This window comes from Vigna angularis, chromosome 2, assembly GCF_016808095.1.
Source record: "Vigna angularis cultivar LongXiaoDou No.4 chromosome 2, ASM1680809v1, whole genome shotgun sequence".
Lineage (NCBI taxonomy): Eukaryota > Viridiplantae > Streptophyta > Magnoliopsida > Fabales > Fabaceae > Vigna > Vigna angularis.
Genome location: NC_068971.1, coordinates 48,546,870 through 48,568,994, shown reverse-complemented (window position 1 = coordinate 48,568,994; position 22,125 = coordinate 48,546,870). Strand labels below are relative to the sequence as shown.

General features: G+C 31.2%; 1 protein-coding gene across 2 annotated transcripts; it reads left to right on the top strand.

Annotated features, from left to right (window-relative positions):
- The first annotated feature begins 9,761 nt into the window (after nucleotides 1-9,761).
- LOC108329229 (protein phosphatase 2C 32) lies at nucleotides 9,762-15,650 on the top strand. 2 transcript variants are annotated; one of them, XM_017563349.2, is made up of 5 exons: nucleotides 9,762-10,151; nucleotides 10,250-12,682; nucleotides 13,508-13,621; nucleotides 15,084-15,348; nucleotides 15,426-15,650. In XM_017563349.2, the coding sequence occupies exons 2-5, from the start codon at nucleotides 10,514-10,516 to the stop codon at nucleotides 15,539-15,541; spliced, it is 2,664 nt and encodes an 887-aa protein (XP_017418838.2). In that variant the 5' UTR covers nucleotides 9,762-10,151; nucleotides 10,250-10,513; the 3' UTR covers nucleotides 15,542-15,650. The 2 variants fall into 2 exon arrangements, with proteins under 2 accessions (XP_017418838.2, XP_017418837.2); XM_017563348.2 differs by having other exon boundaries at nucleotides 10,237-12,682.
- The last annotated feature ends 6,475 nt before the right edge of the window (nucleotides 15,651-22,125 follow it).

The window sequence follows — 22,125 nt, the reverse complement described above, 5'->3', positions numbered from 1 at the left end:
TATATATATATATATATATATATATATATATATATAATATCCTTGTTTAATTTAATATGTTCTGTATTCTAATATCTAATAAAAATAGGGGGGAACTAATAAAACAAATAGCTGTCTTCAGATTTTTTTAGTGAACAATCTAGAGATATTGAAGTATCAATAGAAAAGAGTATAACATTACGTTTTTTTTTTTTTGCTTGATGAAATGGAAGATAAAAGGGCGTTTTTGTGTTTATGTTTAATAGTCTCCAGTTTTACTAAAATTCACGTAAAAAAACATTTTAGATGTTTTTATAGAGTGAATTCTAAATTTTCGTCAACGGTTGGGTTAGAATAATTTCTTTAGACTATATACAATTCCACTACTATTATATAGTATTTTATACCAAAAAATCTTTCAAGTTTTCTATACAATTATTATGACACTTTGATTTTAATAATTATATAAGATATGATATTAATAATAAGTATAATTATTGTTTTGCTTGCTGGTGCTGGTCTTACCACCAGCTGCACTCACATTGATTTCTCAGCCACCATCTGTGAATTTAAAATGTCAGGTGGATTAATGGACAAGAGAAATAATCAGCAAATAATTTAAATATGCATGATGTTTTGTTTGTTTTCTTGTTGCTCATTTTTCTTTTTGTGGGCCAGATTTTATTTTTGGGCTTTCACCAAAAACAATAAAAAAGAATTTCAGCCCATAAAATGAGCCAGGCTTTGAATGCAAACAGTGCTTCTGTTAGAGCTTCAGAAGAAAAAACTCCTTCCAGAAAACGTGTCCTTTTAATACAAAAGAAATAAAGTTTTATATAGATGTCAAGTTAAATGACAAAGTCAGCTAAAATATTTAATTTATTTTTTAAAAAAATTATGTGAAGTATTTAACGGGTACTTGAAATTTATTGATCCTAGTTGTTTGGTCTTTTGATAGTTTTTATTTTAAAATTCAAGTTCTTGAAAAGTATTTTTTTTGGTTATATTTTAGTATTCTTTTAGAATGGTTCAACATCTAGAATGGAGTGGAATTCATTCTCCATAGTCTTCTTTCCAATGCAATGAGCACAAAAATGAGTTCCAACACTGTTTTATAAACATTACTAGAATTGAAAAAAAAAAAAAAGGGTAAACCCTAGATTGATGAAAGTGTTTTTCCAAAAAAACAACCGTCACGGCTTTCAGATTCCTAATATAAGTTTAACGTATTTTAAAAGCTTTTTAACAAAATGAATGAGAATTAAAGGATTTGTTGGGTATCACACGTAACATAGCATCCATTACATGTCATGTTTCGCTCAAAACAAATAAATGAAACTCGAAACCTGGTTGGATCAGTGACGTACATTGTTTCATTCAACACCTTTATTTAGTGTATTCGTTCAGACTTTCAAATAATCTTCAACAGCCTTTCCTCAGAAAATATTTATTATACGTTAAAAGTCGTATCAATAAAAAAATCATTAAAAAATAAGACCGAATAAAGTTGAGTATTGAATTTAAGATTTAATTAGTGACCTTAGTAAAGTTGTAACTTTGAAATAGTTATTATCGTGTTTGTCTTACCTTCAACACAATTTGTTTATATTTTGAGAAGACACTTGCTGCTTTTTTTTTATAACAAATTAATATCTTATTTTTAATTAGTAAGATTTACAATAATTTTGTTACATTAACTAAATTACACCCTTTAAAATGTCACTATTAATCTATTATTGGTGGTAACCTTTTTTTTTAATTATTTTAAATCACTACCTTTAATATCTATAGTCAACTTGTTTTAACATATCAGGTTAACTGGACAACCCATATAGAAACTACGTCATTAATCCGTAACAAAGCTGTTTAATTCATTCCTTAATTTTTTGCTCTGTACTCTAATTAATTTTTCTCTTTACCTCATATTTTTCACAGAACGTTGACGAAATCATTTTGTTTAGACCTTAAAATATATATAATAAATTATTTCAACAGGAAAATATTAGAGATATAAATCAACTGCTGAAATTAAGATTAAAAAAAATAAAAATCATTGTTCTCTGAGAGTGTTATTTTGTTGTTGTTAAGTGAAATTGATTTTTAGATTAAATATACTTTTAGTTTTTTAATTTTTAGTAAAAATTAAAATTAATTTTTATTAAAATCTTTGAATTAATTTAGTTTTTAAATTATATTAATTTATTTGTTTTAATTAAATTTTGTTAAATTATTTAACGTTTTAAACATATTTTTTTAATTAATACTGAAACAAAAATATGTTAAGGAAATGATATAATTATTGTAAAACTGTTTTGCAACTTGATGCAGAACTTTCCATTTTTCTTAAGAAATTGACATGGATATGTTAAATTTTTTTATGAATAAAACAAAGTAAAATATCATGTAAGTTTCTCGAATAAATATATAAAATATTATAAATATTTAATTTAAAATAAATTTTTAATTGGGAAGCATTTTACATATAAGAGATCTGACAGTAATTTAAAAAAAATATTAAAACAAAAATTAGTGAATTTATTTTTCCTTATATATAATTTATTTCACTCACTTACAGAAAAATTGTAGTATGTTGAAAATGAGATTCACCGGAAAGATACAATACTAAGTAAGATATGAGTCAAACCATTTAAGGATTGATACCACTTTCTACAAAAACCAATGAGTTAATCAGTCTCTCATCTTTATATAGTATTATATTAATGTGTGACATAGATTCACACTTAGATTTCCAACAAAAACCTCAACTCAAACTTCAATTAATTTTTTTAAATATGTTTTATTTTATTTAAACTAAGCAGATTATTTGTTTGTTTGTTTTTTACCTTTTTTACATTATTATTTTATTAGTTTTAACTTGATTGTCTTTTTTTAAATTGTATTTCTACGAATTTTAAATTATCTTCTGCAAGGGATGGAAATTATTTATCAAAATAACATTTCCTTTACTTTTATTTTTCCTAAGCTTATAAGGAAATGTATAATTATATTTAATTTATATTCCAAAAATTAATTATGTTTTGTTGACTAAGTATATTTTTTTTTAAATATCGTACGTAGTAAAAAGTATTGTTCTTAGAATTAATTGTGCTGAAATAAATTTTTTCCAAAAACTTTATCTAAAATCAAAGAAAAATGACCATCAACCCAAATGATGATATTTGTAAACCTGTGATATCTTTATTTTCAACCATCGAATCTAAGTGTAATGGACGAGGAATTATGTTAGTAAAATCAATTGAGTATTTAATAAAACAATTAAAAATTAATTGTTATAAAAAATATTTAGTAAATATTAATAATGTAAAATATGATGAAATATCTTATTTATAAGGTGAATATATGGAGTTGAAAGGTTTTAGCAAATGTAAGGAATGTTGTTGGTTAGGTCGTTGAAAAAATATTGGAAGGCAAATCTTAGGAGGTGAAGATAAGATACGGCAAAAGCTAAAGTCAGCTATGTGAATGTTTTATAATAATAAGAAGTTTGAAATGATAGCCACTGAGTTCGGGTCATCCATCGTCACTGCACAGTGCATAGTGGGTTTGGTTAGTAGTCATCGTGGAGAAGTTGCTGCCTATGGTCGTGTCGTGGGGAATCAGTTTTCCGTCATTTTTATTTATTACTATTATTTTTCTTTTTCTTTTATGTATCACAGTGCTAATTAATAATAGTATTTATTTAGATTTCAAACTGCACCAAACTCCAATCATGACAATGTTCCAGGGATACTGCCAAGTCTCTTACATTCACTCCTGCTACATTTTGCTACTCACACCAATTATGTTTATCCAAATGGCCCTGTCCAATATATATATAATTTTTTGTTTTTAAATGTTAAATGATTTTATTATATTATTAGATTAAAAGAAGTAAAAATATGAGGAGAAGGAAAGAAAGTTCTAAAAAAAATTTAAAACCCCATGCTTTGCTTTCTAAGAATATCCTCTAGGCGTATAATCTGTATTTTTCTGAACCATTCCAATTTCTAATGCATGTAAATTTCATGAGTTGCATGTGATTTTTTTAGTGTTTTAAATGAATCTTCATTCCATAGAGTTTATAAAATTGTAATATGATCTCATTAGGGTTTTGTTGTATAACTCAAGCTTAAATAGTGTGGTGGTTGTATTCAAGGAAAAAAGAGAGTGGATTCCTTAGTTTAGGTAAGAGGAAATACTCATTTAGAAAATTTTCTTTATTTTTTATTTGAATGACATTAGTACAAAAATACCATATAACGTCAGTGTTTTCTTGACATCTCACGTCGAAATTAAGATCAACGTCATATCAGGAGACATTAAATTGACGTTGAATTAAAAAAATTCGATGTTACCTTAATTAAGGTTGAACTTTGAACGTTAATCAATTTTTTTTTAATTAATTGTGATTCTTTGTGATACTTTTTTACAACTCTACGAAAAGTATAAAAACAACAAATTTTAGTTTTTGGTATTTTATAAAGTACAAACTATGAACGTGCAGTGTAGTATCAACAACAAACAAGTTCAACCAAATAACAACAAAAAATTTCAACCAAACAACCATAACAAACAAGTTCAATCAAACAACAACAAGAAACAAGTTTAACAAGTAAGTTATTCAAAACGAAAACGAAAACTAACCTTCAAAATGTGGATTCGTCAAAATAAAGTGTTGTCACCCGTGAGAGAGAAAGCATAATGCACCTATGAAGAACAAGAACACGAAAATAACTGGTCAAAACAAACGAAAATCATACATAAAGTAGTTAATTAACCCGCGTTTGTATCAAATGAAGGAAAAATTACATGTGATGGCCGTCAAACTTCGTTCGAGAAATGTTTGAGTAGAGAAAAGGGTCTCGTGTGCTAAGATAAAGTGAATGAATTTTCAATCTCCCGCTCAAATTTTTATTGAATTCACTAATATTTTGACGTCTAACGCTAGGGCATTCGACGATTTATAACCTTTTGACGTCTAACACTAGGACATTCGACGTCATACGTAAGTACATTTTCACCTTCGGACCAAACATTTTTGCAAAATTTATCCAATAGGATGTCGAACATCTCAATATTCGACGTCTTATAACAAATTGATGTCGAATTACAGTTCTAAACGACGTCTAATAATTGTATTTATTTACAAAAATGTCACCAATCATTTTTAACGTTGATTTTTCAGTGGTTGGACGTTGAACGCTATACCCTGTTTTGTACTAGTGTGAATTGCAAAAGTTATTTGTTGTTGGAATTAAGTTAGGAAATTTTTGGGTTGAGAAGTGAGCTTTGATGTAAGTATAAGTGGTTTGAGTAATGGAACAACAAATGTGAAACTTTTGGTATTTTGATATAATTTTGAGTTTTTTGATGACTCTGAGTAAACTTGAAGGTATGTGAAAATTGAAAATAGATTATGAGGATGAGAACTAATGAGTATGTAAACATGGTTTGTGAAATACTTTTAATAATTGAGTTGATTTATGAAAATTTAAATTAATAAAAGGTTATGAAATATGTGTAATTTGTCTGTATGAAAAAATTTTAGACACATAAATGAAAATGAATGAGATATTTAGTAATTGATAGTTGTAATATCAATATATAAAAATTTAAGAAAAATTGGTTACATAATACCATTTAGTATACTAAATATGTTGTTAGGCGTTGGTATTACCACTAAACGGTGATCTTAATTTTAAAATTTGAAAATGAACCATTTTAAATACTAATATGAAGTAATAGTATATGATTGAGTCCAAGTAATTGTTTTCATGAAAAAATATTATTGCTTGGGGTATCTAATGAGACTTTGAGGACCATACTATTTTAACTCAACTAGTGTCTAAGTCATATAGTATAGGTCATCTAATAGTGTGAATTGAGCAAGATTTAACATGATAGACAATATAATATAAGAAATGATTATACTCATCAAGCTAGCATATTAACCTTTTTCCTGTTTTGATTTGAGAGCATTTAGTATAAGTTGGAACATGAATAGAGAGTATTTAATAACATGGCATATAGTTTTAAAAATCTAATCAATACACTAATATTTTGAAAAACTATGTTAGCAATATTATTTATATATATATATATATATATATATATATATATATATATATATATTCAAGAGTTATACAACCCTTATAAAAAATATGCTTAAATAACAGTGTTTGATATTTTTTTTAAATTATAAAATACTCTGCTTATTTATTTGACTTCAACAGTAAATAAAATTGTGATTTGAATAAAACATGCAAAAGCAAAAAGCTTACACGATTATTACGGGTTTGCAACTTGAAGACTTGTTTTCACCTCACAAGTGAGACAAAAACGTAACCCCAACATTGGGGCCTTATAATTAATGAGGAACGGTGGTAGGGTAAAGAATTTAAGCAAAAACTGTGTAATTGGCGAAATATTAAAAAAATGAAAAGAAATATATTAAACTTGTTAGAGAGAAAGAAGATCTAAAGACCCTGCCGTGGAGCAGAAAACAAGTTTCTCAATTATATGAAACCACAAGTCAAAGAAATAGAAAATTAAGAGTATCGTTGCATTTTCTTTTCAAAGTTTTTCGGATTGATTGCTTCATGTCTGCAATTAGGAAACTATTCTCCTATTATGTCAAACATTGAAAAGTACCACACAAACTTTACTGATTTTTTAATCGACGGTTAAGTGGTCAAATAAATAAATAAGTAAATATGTATTTATTATATTATATAATTTGTAAATACCTAAAATAAGTTATTTATTTTGCAGAATGTTTTTCCATATAATAAAAAGTGTTTTGAAAGAATATAACAATAAAAGCGATGTTAAAAGATTGTTGGGTATGACCCACTTGATTCCACCCATCCAATTTCATTGATGAGAGTGATGATGGGCATAGCTAATTTATTGACTTCAACGGCACCAAAAACTAACAATCATTTGGAGGAAAGTATGTATATTATATAGTATTCGATTCCACTCTTTCTGTAATATTTTGGATTTTAATTACGTAAAAAAAACGTTAAGAGAGAAAATTTGTTTTGAAGTAATAAATTAGATTTTTGAATAAAAATTATCTATAAAACTTATAATATTGTTTTATTTAAAGTTTGTATTAAATTTACCTCCCAAACCATTCGAAACCGAAGGAAAGAGACCATCCGTGTTGGAGTCTTATTTCTTCATAGTCAAACCAAATCCCTACCAATAACAATTTATTTTATATGTTATACTATCTTTTTAGTCACAAATAAAAAAAATTTCTTCGTTTTCCATCACGTCACAGAGTATCAATGGATAAAAAAAATCTTTTTATTTTACTAAAATAAAGTCTATTTTTTGTTATTAGATGAATGTTTTTTTTTCTAAAAAAAACTGATTTACGCACTCTTCGATAGAAACAAACATGTTACATCAAATTCATATAATTTAAAAGGAAAAAAGATATATAAAGAGAATGATATATATATCTTTTAATTGCTCTTAAACATATAAATGACTATTATAACTTTATTAATAGTCATGCTCAGGTATTAAATAAATTTAATTAATTATTCAAAATGTGCAAGTTGTCATGTAGAATTAATGCATTTATTTTTGGAAAATACATATTATAAACTTAGTTAATTATAGAATGAAGGTGTAGACATTTTAATGTTATTATGAAACTATAAACTATAAATTATGCATATAATTATTAAATTTAAGTACGGGTTTATTAAGTGAAAATAAAAAAAATAATTAAATGATATATAAGAAAAACAAATATTCATAAACATTAAATCTTAGTGTTCTATATTAAAAGTAGTGTTAATATATTATTTTATATAAATATTCATATTTCAGAGACTATTAATCTCTCCACATGTCACATAAAAAAAAAACAAATTCTAACAGTAGTATCAGAATTGAGTGAAAAACCCTAACTTACCTTATCCTGTTAGAAGTAAGAACATGTTTCTTATATGAACAATTTAGTCAAAATCCCATCTATCTTAATAATAATAAAAAACTCAACAATAATAAATTTATTAATAATAATTATTTTTTAAATGATACAATACAGTATTTCATCTATTGATAATGTAATTTTCTGTGCGGCATACTCTTTTAAAAATGGAAGTTGATTGGTATAAAATACCTACAACGTTCTCTCCCTCACTCTCTCACACACATATATAACAAAAAAAAAAATAGTTAACATTCATAATAATTGTCTTAAAATCGTAATTTATTTTTTTATTTTTTTATTAATATCTTACACTCATTGCTGTGAAAGCATTGGTATTTGTTTTTCTAAAGTTAAGTATTACCTGTGTAAATAAAATACTGTTTTAGTTAATTAAAATACTATGTTAATGTATTTGTTAAAAATGAAAATACATGTCATACATTCATACATGGCAATATCAATATTTGTGATGGGATAATTTTATCATAATTTTATATATTCTCAATAATATGCGTCTTCTGCTAAAAAATATTTGCTTTTAACTTTAAATTATCACTAATAATACAATATGTTTCTAATGTTAAAAATTTGTAAGTAAACTCAAATATGTTAGTGATCATTTATTATATTTATTTTATTATTTTAATTTTTAATCTTTGTTTGTCATTAAGATATATAACACCATGCAGTCATTATATATCATGTTACTACTTTAAGACATATCCCAACATTCAAATCCAGAATATGAAATTTTATATGAGAATGAGAAAGTCAATCCAATTTTATATCATAAGAAACAATATAAAAAATAATTACATTAAAATATAAACGACCTATTTAATATAAAACTATTATACAGATTAATACCTATTATTTTAATTATATTTTTAAAATATAGTGTCATTTATGCATAAAAATGTTTGCTCAAGAGTTAATAATTTAAACAATGGTATGATTTTATTAAATAAAGAATACAAATTTCAATATACATTATATATATATATATATATATATATATATATATATATATATATATATATTCACAAACGCTTATGTATAGCAAAAGTAAATAATCTACTGAGTCTTTTCCAGTGTTATTATTCTCCTAACGATTATAATTCAAGATAACTTAATAATTGTAATTATCTATTTTTGTGAAATCAAGAATATTAAATTAAATTAACTACATCAACATTTTTAATTATTGCGAAATTTGGTATAAATAAAAAAAAACTTATAAATTATGCATTTTCAAAAATTCTTTTGTGTATACACGAAATAATCTTTCAAACATATAATAAAAACCAATAAAATATTTTTTGCAAATATAATTTCTATAATACTTTCAGTTCGTTATTTTTTTTATTTTCTCGATAAAAATGTTTTAATATTTTAGTTCTCACAAGAGTTTTGTCTTTAAATTACATTATACAGGAAATGTCACGTTTCAACGGCACACGAGTCATGTCATGTATTGGAATGTCATGTTCTGTATATAATTTATTATTTAACTAAAATACTCTAATAATAGCATTAAACCAGTGGAAATTAAAATTACAGGGACTAACATATTAAAATGAAAAAATAAAAATAAAAATAAAATAATAAATGACTATATCATACCCACCCCACCAGTAACATATTTAATTAAGCCTTGTATGTGTGAGGTATTCCTCTAAAATAGTTTTAGAATGTGATTTAAGCACAATATATATATTTTAATTGTACAACTACTACTTAAAAAAATGATTAATAATGATTTATGACTAAAGGTTAGAATGTAATGACACAGTGTTTTAATATCCATAATAAGATGTAATGAGGCATTAGTAGTTAATTTATGGTTTAGGTGAGGAAAAGGAAAGTGAAAGAGTAAAAAGAAGAATTAAAATTGGACAGAAAAACAAAAGCCCACACCACACTGCTCTCATCTTCTGCTCTTGTTGTCTTCTCCCTCACTCAGCTCTCCACGGTTAGTCAAACACACACTCACTTCATTTCACACCTCTTCTCAATTCCCCTCAGAAGCCCCATCTTCCTTCGTTCATGATTCAGTTCGCCCACGCCTTCATTCATGTTCATCTTTCAGATTCCGCGCCGAAGAAGGAAAAAAACTCTGCCTTCTAAAATGGGTCTGCCTCTCTATTCGCCTCTCACCTCTCTTTCACCGCACCCTCTTTCCAGTTCTTAGATCTGTTTCCCAACCACTGTCCGCCAGGTTAGATCGCAACATTTTCCCACCAAAACTGCGTTTCCTGCTTTACCCCTTTGGCGCTGTTTGAGGGATTTTGTTTTTCATTCAGACCCACTTTGCAGGACAGTGTTTTGGTCTCTTTTTATGTTACCTTGTCCCGAAGCAGCAAATGGGTCGCATCGCTTTCAGCCTCGGAATTTGATGACCATGATGATGATGATGGTGGTGCATGTTTGTGACATGTGTAATCATGGGGTGTTTAATAATTAGGGCTATATTAGGTTTTCGTCTGGTTTGTATTTGTATCTGGTAATGGTGCTTGTGTTCAGAAACCTTGTGGTGTTGGCATCTCTGTGTCGGGGGTGTTTGCATTTGTTGGAACAATAATGGGCAACGGCACTTCTCGTGTTGTTGGCTGTTTGGTGCCGTTTAATGGCAAAAGTGGTGTTGATTTGGAGTTTCTAGAGCCATTAGATGAAGGTTTAGGCCACTCTTTTTGTTACGTGAGGCCTTCTATTTTTGAATCTCCTGCCATTACCCCTTCAAACTCTGAGAGGTTCACTGTTGATTCTAGCACCCTTGATTCTGAGACATTGAGTGGTTCATTTAGGCATGAGAGCATCGAAGAGAGGCCTGGCAAGAATGTTCCGGAGACAACATTCAAGACAATATCAGGGGCTTCGGTCAGTGCCAATGTTTCCACTGCCAGGACTGGTAACCAGAATGCTCTACTTGCTAGTGATGTTCTAGAGCCTGCTGCATCCTTTGAGGGAACCTCGTCGTTTGCTGCAATCCCTTTGCAGCCTGTTCCCCGCGGTTCTGGACCTTTGAATGGATTCATGTCGGGACCCTTGGAGAGATTTGCTTCCGGTCCCTTGGATAAGGGTGGTGGTTTCATGTCTGGGCCGATAGAGAAGGGAGTAATGTCAGGACCTCTTGATGCCACTGACAAGTCCAACTTCTCAGCCCCCCTTGCACGTGGTCGCCGAAGGCCACACCTCCAGCGCCTCATGAGAAGTGTGAGTGGTCCAATGAGAAACACTTTTTCTCGGACTTTTTCCAAGCACTCCATGGGTGTCAGTTGGGTGCAGCGGTTATTCCTTCATCCGGTGTCTCAACTAGCTTGGAATTCTAAAGAGGCGAAGTTTCGGTCTGAAGTTTCTAGAAACTGTACTGAAGTTGGATCGTCTGACTTGGAGTATAAACATACACAAAATTTGCAGTGGGCTCATGGTAAGGCCGGTGAAGATAGGGTTCATGTTGTGCTTTCTGAAGAACAAGGGTGGTTGTTTATTGGGATATATGATGGTTTTAGTGGACCAGATGCACCTGATTTTCTGATGAGTCATCTTTATAAGTTTATAGACAAGGAATTAGAAGGGTTGCTCTGGGATTATGAAGATAATCCTGTTGATCCACTTAAACCTGATGTCCATAATAATGGAAATGATGTAGTTGCTCTAGAATCCGGTAGGGAGGAAATGTCTGATGCTCATAACATTTCAAATGAAGAAAGACCCTGCTGTACAGAAACTTCTTGTCCAGTAATGGTCAAGGATCAGCCATCTAATAGTGAGATAGTGGAGGTAAATGCTGAAATTGAGGTAAATGTTGAACAGAAAAATTGTGGAAGTCCCAGTATTGAGCATCCTGTTCCTGTATCTGTTCCAATTGGACAATTGAGTGGTCAAGGCAGAAGAAGTGTGCGACTTTATGAGCTACTTCAGATGGAATCTTGGAATGAACAAGTGTCAGAACAAGGCAAGGATTCTATAGTTCCTGCTGAAATAACACAAGAAAGGCAGTTGAGGTTCTGCTCATCTGGTGGTAAAGAGGATAGATCTGGACACCAGGATGAATGTCCTACTACTTCAGGGGAAAATGGACGCCCTGGGTTTAGTTCGACTAATCTGGAGCCTATAGCTCCCTTTTCTGTTTCAGGACAAAGACAGAATACAAGAAAGTCATTTATTGGTACAAAAATCAGAAAAATGTACAGGAAACAAAAGTCCTTACGTAAGAAACTTTTTCCTTGGAGTTATGATTGGCATAGGGAGGAAACTTGTTTTGACAAGAAATTAGTGAAATCCTCAGGACCCATTAGAATATGCAAGTCTGGAGTAGATCATAGTGCAGTTTTAAGAGCAATGGCTCGGGCTCTTGAAAGAACAGAAGAAGAATACTTGAAAATGGTGGAGAATAGTATGGATAAAAATCCAGAGCTTGCCTTAATGGGATCATGTGTTTTAGTGATGCTGATGAAGGATCAAGATGTCTATGTTATGAACCTAGGAGATAGTCGAGCCATTTTGGCTCAAGAACGACCAAATGATCGTCATCCTAATCCATGTCTCGTCAAAGATGACATGAGGCATAGGAATCGTTCTAGAGAGTCATTAGTAGGCATGGAGCTGGACAGAATTTCGGAGGAGTCCCCAGTGCACAATATTAATAAGCATGTTAACAAGATAAACAAAAATCGAGAGATATCCATGTGCAGATTGAAAATGAGGGCTGTTCAGCTTTCTACAGATCACAGCACAAGTATAGAAGAGGTGTGTTTTTTTTTTTTTTTTATTGATGAACCGTAGGTTAATATATTATAGTCAAATTTATATTTCTAAATTGTGATCAGCTATTATTACGTGGTTTATTGAATTGTCATGTATATGTTGTTGATTTATCTTGTCTCTACATGTTTTTCTTAACTATTTTTCGCATTTAAATGCCTAGGAATGCTCAAATTTGAATTTATATTAGAAACCCATTTGTGAATAGTCATTGGGCATTTGCTAGAGGTTGTTTTTTCTTTATTCTCCTGCTTTTAAACAAAATGAGAAGTAAGATATAGTTGGTAAATGGAGAAATCCATGTTAGGTGTAATTCTCTGGATCAGATCAGGTCCGGTCAGACTTGTTGGCAATTTTGCTGGAGGATTTTTTTTCTTCAATTTTGAACTGAGTTATCTAACAAAAAATTAAAGCAAATATCTTCATTTTTTCTAATATTACCTATTGAATTCAAAGTACTTTATTTATAATCACCTTTTTGAATCTCATTTACCCTTTTTTCATATTTCTTCAATAAGATCTGGACCTAGCACATTCTTACGTACTTTTATCTTCTGCCTATATTACATCTAGTATTTGCGCATACAACATACAGTTGTGAAGGAGTAGTGCGATTTTCTTATTATTTATATCTGATGCTTTCTGAAATTCAAGAAAAAAAAATCAAAGTGATTAGAAGAAATTTTCGGTAAACAACAGAAGGATTGAGTAACACCTTAGACAAACATTGAATTATTTGTCTTTACTGGAAAGGAGATTTGGTATTATTTGTTAAAGTAGTTTACCAATGTTTTTCAACTCTGGTGGCAGGAAGTTTTAAGAATAAGAGCAGAACACCCTGATGATAATCAGGCCATATTTAATGATCGAGTGAAAGGACAATTAAAAGTGACCAGAGCATTTGGTGCTGGATTCTTGAAGAGGGTCAGTTGATCTTCTGACTTTGGCTATCTGAATTTTAGTTTGCTCCAGTTCTTTTGTCCATAGTTTTATTGGTGGGATTCCACTTGTGTTCATATTTCATACATTTTTTTTTCATGACATGGACAATTAACCTTTCAGATTTTGAGCATAAAAGTATACATATTTTCAAATTCATGCTGTCTCCTTTTATATATGTGTGTATCCTTGAAAGTAAATTCATAAACATTTCTCTTGCAAGAATGAGTATCTCCAATCAATGCATTAAGGGGGGTTCTTGTTCATTAGACGTCGATCATACTTTCTGATTTTCTCGTTTAACTGTCAAAATGTTAACCAAAAAAGGAGTTGGTGGATAAGCAGATGATGGAGTCAATTGTGAATTAGTTATATTTTGACTTTTCAAGTGTAACCTACTTTAAAGGGTAGGTAAAACATTTCAGAGATAAAGCATATTCTTTGACCTTCACTTTACATTTAAATTTTTTAGTATAGTTTGTTTGTGATGGTCAGTGACAGATTTGTTCCTAAAGAATAATAAAGAGGTAGCATGTTGAATTTAGTTATTATATGCATCATTATACATTCATTTACTCTATGCTTGTTGTGTATCACCTAATTTGAATCTTTCTCTTGTATTTGTGTGATCACCCCAGTATTCTGTAGAGCTATTAATTTTTCTCCCTACAGTAGTGACAAAACCAACTTTCGGGCCTCCAATATATGCATGATATCAGAGATGCATAGTTTATGACTTTGATATTATGAAGTTCGTAATCAAATAGTTTATGATAATTCACATTCAGAAAATAATTTACATCTGCATTTTGGCTACTACATGGTTATATATTAAAAAACTCGTAGATATTCATCATTGTTGAAACACTTAATACACCAAACTCTTTGTAACACCTTACCCATCAATGACTATTGAGTAACGAATTGAGTGTATGTTCTCTTCTTTCAATAAAGTTTTTGCATTTTCAGTATATTTACTTTGTTTTCAATTTATATTTATATTCTTGCAATTTGCCCTACAAGTCACTCTTTTTTACTTTGTTTCTCTTGTCTTGATGCTTTTAATAGCTTCTTCCTCTTTCCTTTTATTTTATGCATTTACCTTTTAAGCTATTTTACATTTTTAAATTGTGATGTTTATCATGCACTTTTTATCGTAGTCTTGATCGCTCTTGAAGATATTTTTGAATATTGCATGTTATTTTCTTTAACTTGGCAAATATTGATTTGTACATTAAATCAATTTGAGGTGTAATTTGATTTACGTAAGATAGAAAAATACATGGTTCATTGTTATTTGGTTATAACCTAGGTAAAAAAGTAGATGTCAATAGGAGCATATTTGGTTACAGACACAGTACTAATATTTTGGATGGTGAGAATAAATAATGAAGAATAGATATTGTTGTTTTCTGAAACAATTTCTAACTAAAATTGTATGATTTAGCCATGTTTTAACGAACCTCTACTGAAGATGTTTCGAGTTGAGTATGTGGGCAATGGTCCTTACCTAAGTTGCGCTTCGTCTGTTGTTCATCACCGGCTTTCTTCAAGTGATCGGTTCCTGGTGCTGTCCTCTGACGGCCTTTACCAATATTTCAGCAATGAAGAGGTAGTTGCCCATGTCACCTGGTTCATGGAAAATGTTCCCGAAGGCGATCCTGCACAATACCTTATAGCAGAACTTCTATTCCGTGCCGCAAAAAAGAACGGTCAGTGTCACCTATGCTCTCTTCTACTCATGTCATCATTATTATGCCATTCATTTTTGATGAAGTTTTTTTTGCAGGAATGGATTTTCATGAATTGCTGGATATTCCTCATGGAGATCGCCGTAAATATCATGATGATGTTTCTGTTATGGTGGTTTCCTTGGAGGGAAGGATTTGGAGATCATCCGGATAATCATTTTTTTATATTTTATTTTAAAATACGACTCTTTCATTTTTGCATGTTCCCTTCATAATGTAACAATTTTGGGTTAGAAGAAGTAAAATTATTTTAGAAATCAAAAGTAGTCTATCATATTTTTAAAGAAGAACCTCTTTTTCCCTTTAATGTCTATTTTATCAAACCAGTCATTTTCACTTGACCATTTGTTTACAAAATAGTCAATTTAAAAGTGACATTTTTTGTTTAAAAAAGTTCACATTTGAAATAGTTCACTGTTTGGAATACTTGAAAGATGGAAAATATTAGTTAGGTTTTGGGTAAAATGTTCAATATATATTGGATTTGGTGAAAGAATAAATGTATGTTGTGGCTTTATTTGAAATGAATTTGGGAAGTGAAAGATTAAGATGTGGATAAATTTAAAGTTGACTGAGCTTGTGGGGGATGACGATACACACTTAATTGGGAATTGGTCGCATAAATCTTCATTGACAGCAACGTCTGAAGCCGCCGCTGCCTTGTGGGACCCAATTCATTCAACAATTTTACTCCAAACCACCATTTCTGAAGGCTAACAATAAAACGAAACAAGAGTTTATGATATAATAACACCTAACAAATTCAACTTCGATATAGATCATAAATTCTAATTTTAGTTTAAACTTGCACTATGATAAGTTGTTCTATTTTGAGGGTGATTTTGAACCAGAAAAAAAATGATAAACGTCATAAAATATTGAAAGAAAAATAAAAATATTAAGAGGTAAAATTGAGATGAAAAATAATGTAAATATAAATAAAAATAAAACCAGTATGGTCTAATTGGCTGATTGGAATTTAAGTTGAAGGGCTTTAATTTGTTAATGCTTAACCATCAGATCATTTACCATGCATCTGCTCCATCTCTGTATAAAGTAGCTATCTTTGTCACAAGCCAACTCAAAACATTAATCTTTTCTCCTTTCCTTAGCCATACATCATCAATCTTCTCTTTATTTCCATTCATCTTTACAAGCTTTATTCTTACACTTACCTTTCCAACCATGTCATTCTCAACCACTACCTTTTTTACAAATTTTCCAATAGTCATTGCCTTCTTCTTACCCGACACACTTCAACTCCTTTCTGTCGCTTTTCCTTCCTCCCATACTATATATATTCACTTCTTCCCTTTACATTCTTACTTTAGCATACTTTAAGTTATATAAATCTAACCAGTTATACTAGTATTCGAAAGTTTTAACTGATAGGGTTCTTCTTATGCTCATATTCATTCAAAAAAAAAAAATCAGTTTTGAAAATAAACAACTTCTCCTTCTTACGTTCCTATATTCTATTGTCTCAACATTTGTGTTTGTGTTATTAAAATCTACAATTACAGTTTTTACACTACTAATAAAACTCATAAGACTCAAAAATAAAAATAGAAATATTTGCAAGAATTACATAGTAAAAGTTTTAGTTATAAAAACTAAAACAATAAAAAAAATACTTGCAAAAATAAAAATAGTACTTTTTGCAAACTAGTACCACACAATTGTTCCCTCTGGTGCCCTCAGTAGAGTGAAGGAGCTCCAAATCCCACTAGTCGTGGCCATTCCCTCGAAACCCATTTCGCCAAGAAGAAAGTGCATTTATTTCCTCTCTGTATCACCTCTCTAATCAAATCATGCTCTTTATCGACAGTGGAAGGCAGTAGGACGCCGTGGGTGAGCACTCATTCCTTTTCTCTGGGTTTCCAATTTATCAATTTTTCATTTCTTAATTGTTTTTGTTTTTAATTGGGTTTAAATTAAATCTTTGTTTGGGAGGTAGGGTTTTGTTGGCCAAAATCTGTTTAGTTTGGAATGGGGACATACCGATTTGGATTGTTTTAACCACACCCTACTCAATTTTGTTGCTTCTGATGTCCACCCCACCCAAATTTAGCGTGCTAAATTTAAACTGTGTTACGATGTATTCTGTGAAAATTCAATTATTTAATTTTGTGTTTATATATTGGCTTTGTTGCAGAAGCAAAGGAGACACTCTCTTTCTGTTACTTCCTTTTCTCTCTCTCTTTAGTGACTCACAAATGAAAATGTATGTTTCCACCATTTTTGTTTGTTTTCAGATTAATACACTAATTTCAGTTGAACCTTTCCCTTATCTATCGGCATATAGTTGATGTTTACTAACTGTGTCATAGCTTAGAGGTCAATGCTGGTGCACTCACAAATTTTGAGGTCCTTGATTTTTTACAAGCTAAAGGAGCTTCAAAGGATCCAACAAGGGTTATTACCAAAGTAGCTCACTCTGAATACAAGGTTAAATTTGCTTTTTCTAATGACAATATATTTTAAGTTTTATTGGTAGATGAATCTGCTGCATATGAGCAGGTTTATGATTATTTGGTTGACACTGCTGCCTCTGATCAAACAAGAGAGAGCATAGATGAGTTTTTGACAAGCATTAAACGGCATGACCTAGCTAAAACTGAGGTTCTGAACATATTGAACACTAGGCCAGCTGCTGAAGTTGAAATATTCCCTGTAAGTATCAAAATTTTAATTTTCCCATTTATTTTACATCTAACCATTTAGTTAAGAGTTATTAGCTCTGCTATGTATTTTCTGTTATGTCTTTAGCTTTAAAGTATGAAGTATTTTCTTGTATCATTTTTTCTGTAATGTAACTTTTCAACACTAGCATATAAGCAACAAAAAAATTTCTTACAATTAACAGTTATTATAGCATAATTCCTATTTTTCTTCTCATAACACTTGAAAAAGAGAATGATTTTATTATTTTCATTTTTGACAATTACATTCTCCTTACCTCTATTTATAAGAATCTAATCTTCTAAAAAAGAAAGATAAGAAAACAATGTACTAAAAAATAATCTAGAAGATCATACACCTATTTTCTCTAATTAGGGAGATTCTATAGATATTTTTTTAATTAAGAATATTCTATAAATATTTTCTCTAATTACAACAATAACTAATTTGTTCTGATAATATCTAAACATAATTTACAAGAAACTGTTATTGGTAAGATCAGCCAATTTGGAAACATAGTCTCTGCGTTATTAATAACTTAAAATGATAAAAAAGATAAAGTAATTGGTCGTTCCACAATTCACATCTTAGATCTAATAACAATAGAATTTTGAATGCTTTTTTAACCATTTAGATTTTTTTATGCATTCCCAAATTGCTTTTCTTGGAAAACCTGTAATGATAACTTAGTTGGAAGCATGCAGACAATTAGACTTAACTTTAACTTTCTTTGGTACCAACTTATATAGAGACCTGTTAGTGAAATTTAGAGGGTGAACTGTAGTGAAAAGTGAGGTGCTGCCTTGTGAACTATAGAGGTCATAGGTTCAAATATTGGGAACACGCTCTCCATTCTCCATTTACGAGGATAAGGCTGCATATATCCATAAGGAGGTTTTCATGCAAGGGTTTCGCCTTTGGTTTGAATACATATGGTAGTGGTCATGGGCAAATCCTGATGGACCAAATCTACAACAACATTCAGTCTTCTTAGTTTTTAAATCTCTCTGTTTTGCTACCATAGTGAACTTTTACTTACCACAAGCTTTGCTCATTTAAGGGAATGGTGGATAATAGAAAAACCATATCATTCTGGTTTAAATACCACGTAATCAATAACAGAATGGTAGCATAGCAGAGGAATCTTTTCTGTTATTAGTGGACATTCTAGAACAACAATGAGCTGTCAATAGGTAGTACAAAAATATGCTTTTATCATTCAAGATTTTAGGTCACACCTTTTCCCTTTTGCACAGAATATATATGATGTAATCATTTTGAGAATGAATATACAGAGTTTTATGCAGATTACCTTTCTTCCTTTTTTTACTGTCATGGTTTCTGTTATGGTATCAAGAGCCATCTAAAGGTTCAAGCTTTTTCTAGCTTACCTCTTTCATGGCCGATTCAGGCTCCTCTGGAAATGAGGACGAAAATATTCTACCTCCTCCTCTCTTTGTTGATCCCAACCAAAATCCTTCCAGCCCCTTCTACATACACCCAAGTGAGAGCCCTTCATCTGTTGTGGTCTCCCCACCTCTTTCGGCCAACAACTTCCAGTCATGGTCTCGTTCCTTCCGAATGGCCCTCATCTCTAAAAACAAGATGGGTTTCCTCAATGGCAACATCCCCATCCCAGCACCCACTGATCCCTTACACCCCTCTTGGGAAAGATGTAACACTCTGTTAATGTCATGGATCCTCAATTCCCTTTCTCCTTCAATAGCTCAAAGTGTTGTGTTTTTTGAACGAGCTATTGATGTCTGGACTGATCTTCGCGAGCGTTTTTCTCAAGGAGATTTGCTTCGAGTCGCTGAGTTACAGGAAGAAATCTATTTTCTCAAACAAGGTGCGCTTTCCGTCACCGACTTCTACACCCATCTAAAATCACTCTGGGAAGAGTTGGACAACTACCGAACCCTGACCCCTTGTTCTTGCTCTGCTCGCACCTACCATTCACAGGACTTCATTATCCGCTTTCTGAAAGGGCTCGACGATCGATTTGCCATGGTTCGCTCACAAATCTTATTACTTGACCCTCTTCCCTCTGCTAATCGTGTTTTCTCCATGATCATCCAACATGAGCGCCAACAGCATCACCCGTCTTCTCCCATGGAAACCAATCCCTTCATCAATGTCATCTCTGGTAAAGGTCGAGGCCATCCACAGCAAGGGGGGACAAAACCAACTCGCAAATGTGAATTTTGTGGCCGCCTCGGACACACCATTGATTCGTGCTTCCAGAAAAACAACATCAACCCGACAAAGTGCACCCATTGTGATCGTGTTGGACATAGCAGTGATGTGTGTTATACCAAATTTTGCTATCCCCCTGGACATCCCAAATATCCAGGAAAACCACGCTTTTTCAATAACAGAAACACCTTTGGTAGCAGCGGCGCAACCGTCGGAGGCAACGTGAATAATGTTACTGCATCTTCCTCTTCAGATGCTGTGCCGGCCCTAAGTCATGAAGGAGAAAGAAAAGATGTTTCAACTCTGGGCCAAGGTCTTCACATTACTACGGCCCAATTCCAACAACTAATGAGCCTTCTTAACAAAGCTTCTGGATCTGGTGGGGGAAACTCAGAAATCCCTTCAAGGGCCAATCTCACTCACTCAAACCCAAACCAATCTCACAACTCTGGTCTTGACAGTAGGTTTATTTCCATTAACACCGCACATGCACTCAATAATTTTTCACACACCACACCATGGGTAATTGATTCCGGAGCCACCGATCACATCACAAATTCATTAGATCACTTTTTTGAGTATTCTGAAATCCAGCCATTAAACATCAATCTACCAAATGGGTCTACTGTTCAGGCCCATATATCTGGAAGCATACAATTTTCTCCGGATTTCATTATTCATGATGTTCTTCTTGTTCCAAATTTTATTTTTAATTTATTATCTCTTCCTAAATTATTAACTATTGTTCCTTGCCGTATAATTTTTTCAAATGAGTTCTCTAATGTTCTTTGTCAAATACAGGACATGAACACATTGAAGATGATTGGTTCAGCTAACTTAAAGGAAGGACTTTTTCATTTGACAATCGGAAAGGAAAGACGCCCATCTACCAACAATACTACCACCACCATCAATAACTCCAACCTTTGGCATTTTAGATTAGGACACTTATCTAGTAGCCGTCTTAATGTCTTGAATCAACAATTTCCTTTTATTTCAAAGGATTCTCATGAAATCTGTGACATTTGTCATTTAGCTAAACAAAAGAAATTGCCTTATTCTCCTAGCTCTAGTAGAGGTTCTAAAATTTTTGAATTGATTCATATGGATATTTGGGGCCCCTTTTCCAAAACATCTATTCATGGGCACAAGTATTTTCTCACTATACTTGATGATTTTAGTAGATATACATGGGTTGTTCTATTAAAATCAAAAAGTGAAGTGAGAATGCATATACAAAATTTTATCAACTTAGTTGAAAATCAATTTGAAACCACAATTAAATGTATCCGATCCGATAATGGACCGGAATTTTTTCTAAAAGACCTTTTCAATTCTAAAGGAATTATACATCAAACTAGTTGTGTTTACACACCTCAACAAAATGGGAGAGTGGAACGCAAACACCAGCATATTCTCAATGTTGCCAGGGCCCTCATGTTTCAATCCAAAATCCCATCAAATTTTTGGTCCTATGCTATCAAACATGTTGTTTTTATCATTAACCGTGTTCCCTCACCCATCATTTCATATAAAACACCTTTTGAACTTCTAAATAAAGTTCCGCCTAATTTTTCAATGATCAAAATCTTTGGTTGTTTATGTTATGCATCCACTCACAATCAAATTCATAAATTTGAACCTCGATCTAGAAAAGGTGTTTCTTTGGGTTTACAAAATGGCACAAAAGGATATGTTATTCTAGACATTAATACAAGAGAAATTTTCATTTCTAGAAACGTTATTTTCCATGAAACAGTTTTTCCTTTCCACACTTCTCCCTTACTCCCTACACTTATAACCCAACATACCTTAACCATAGAACCAAACCCAGATTCTCAATCCACACCACAAGAAAAA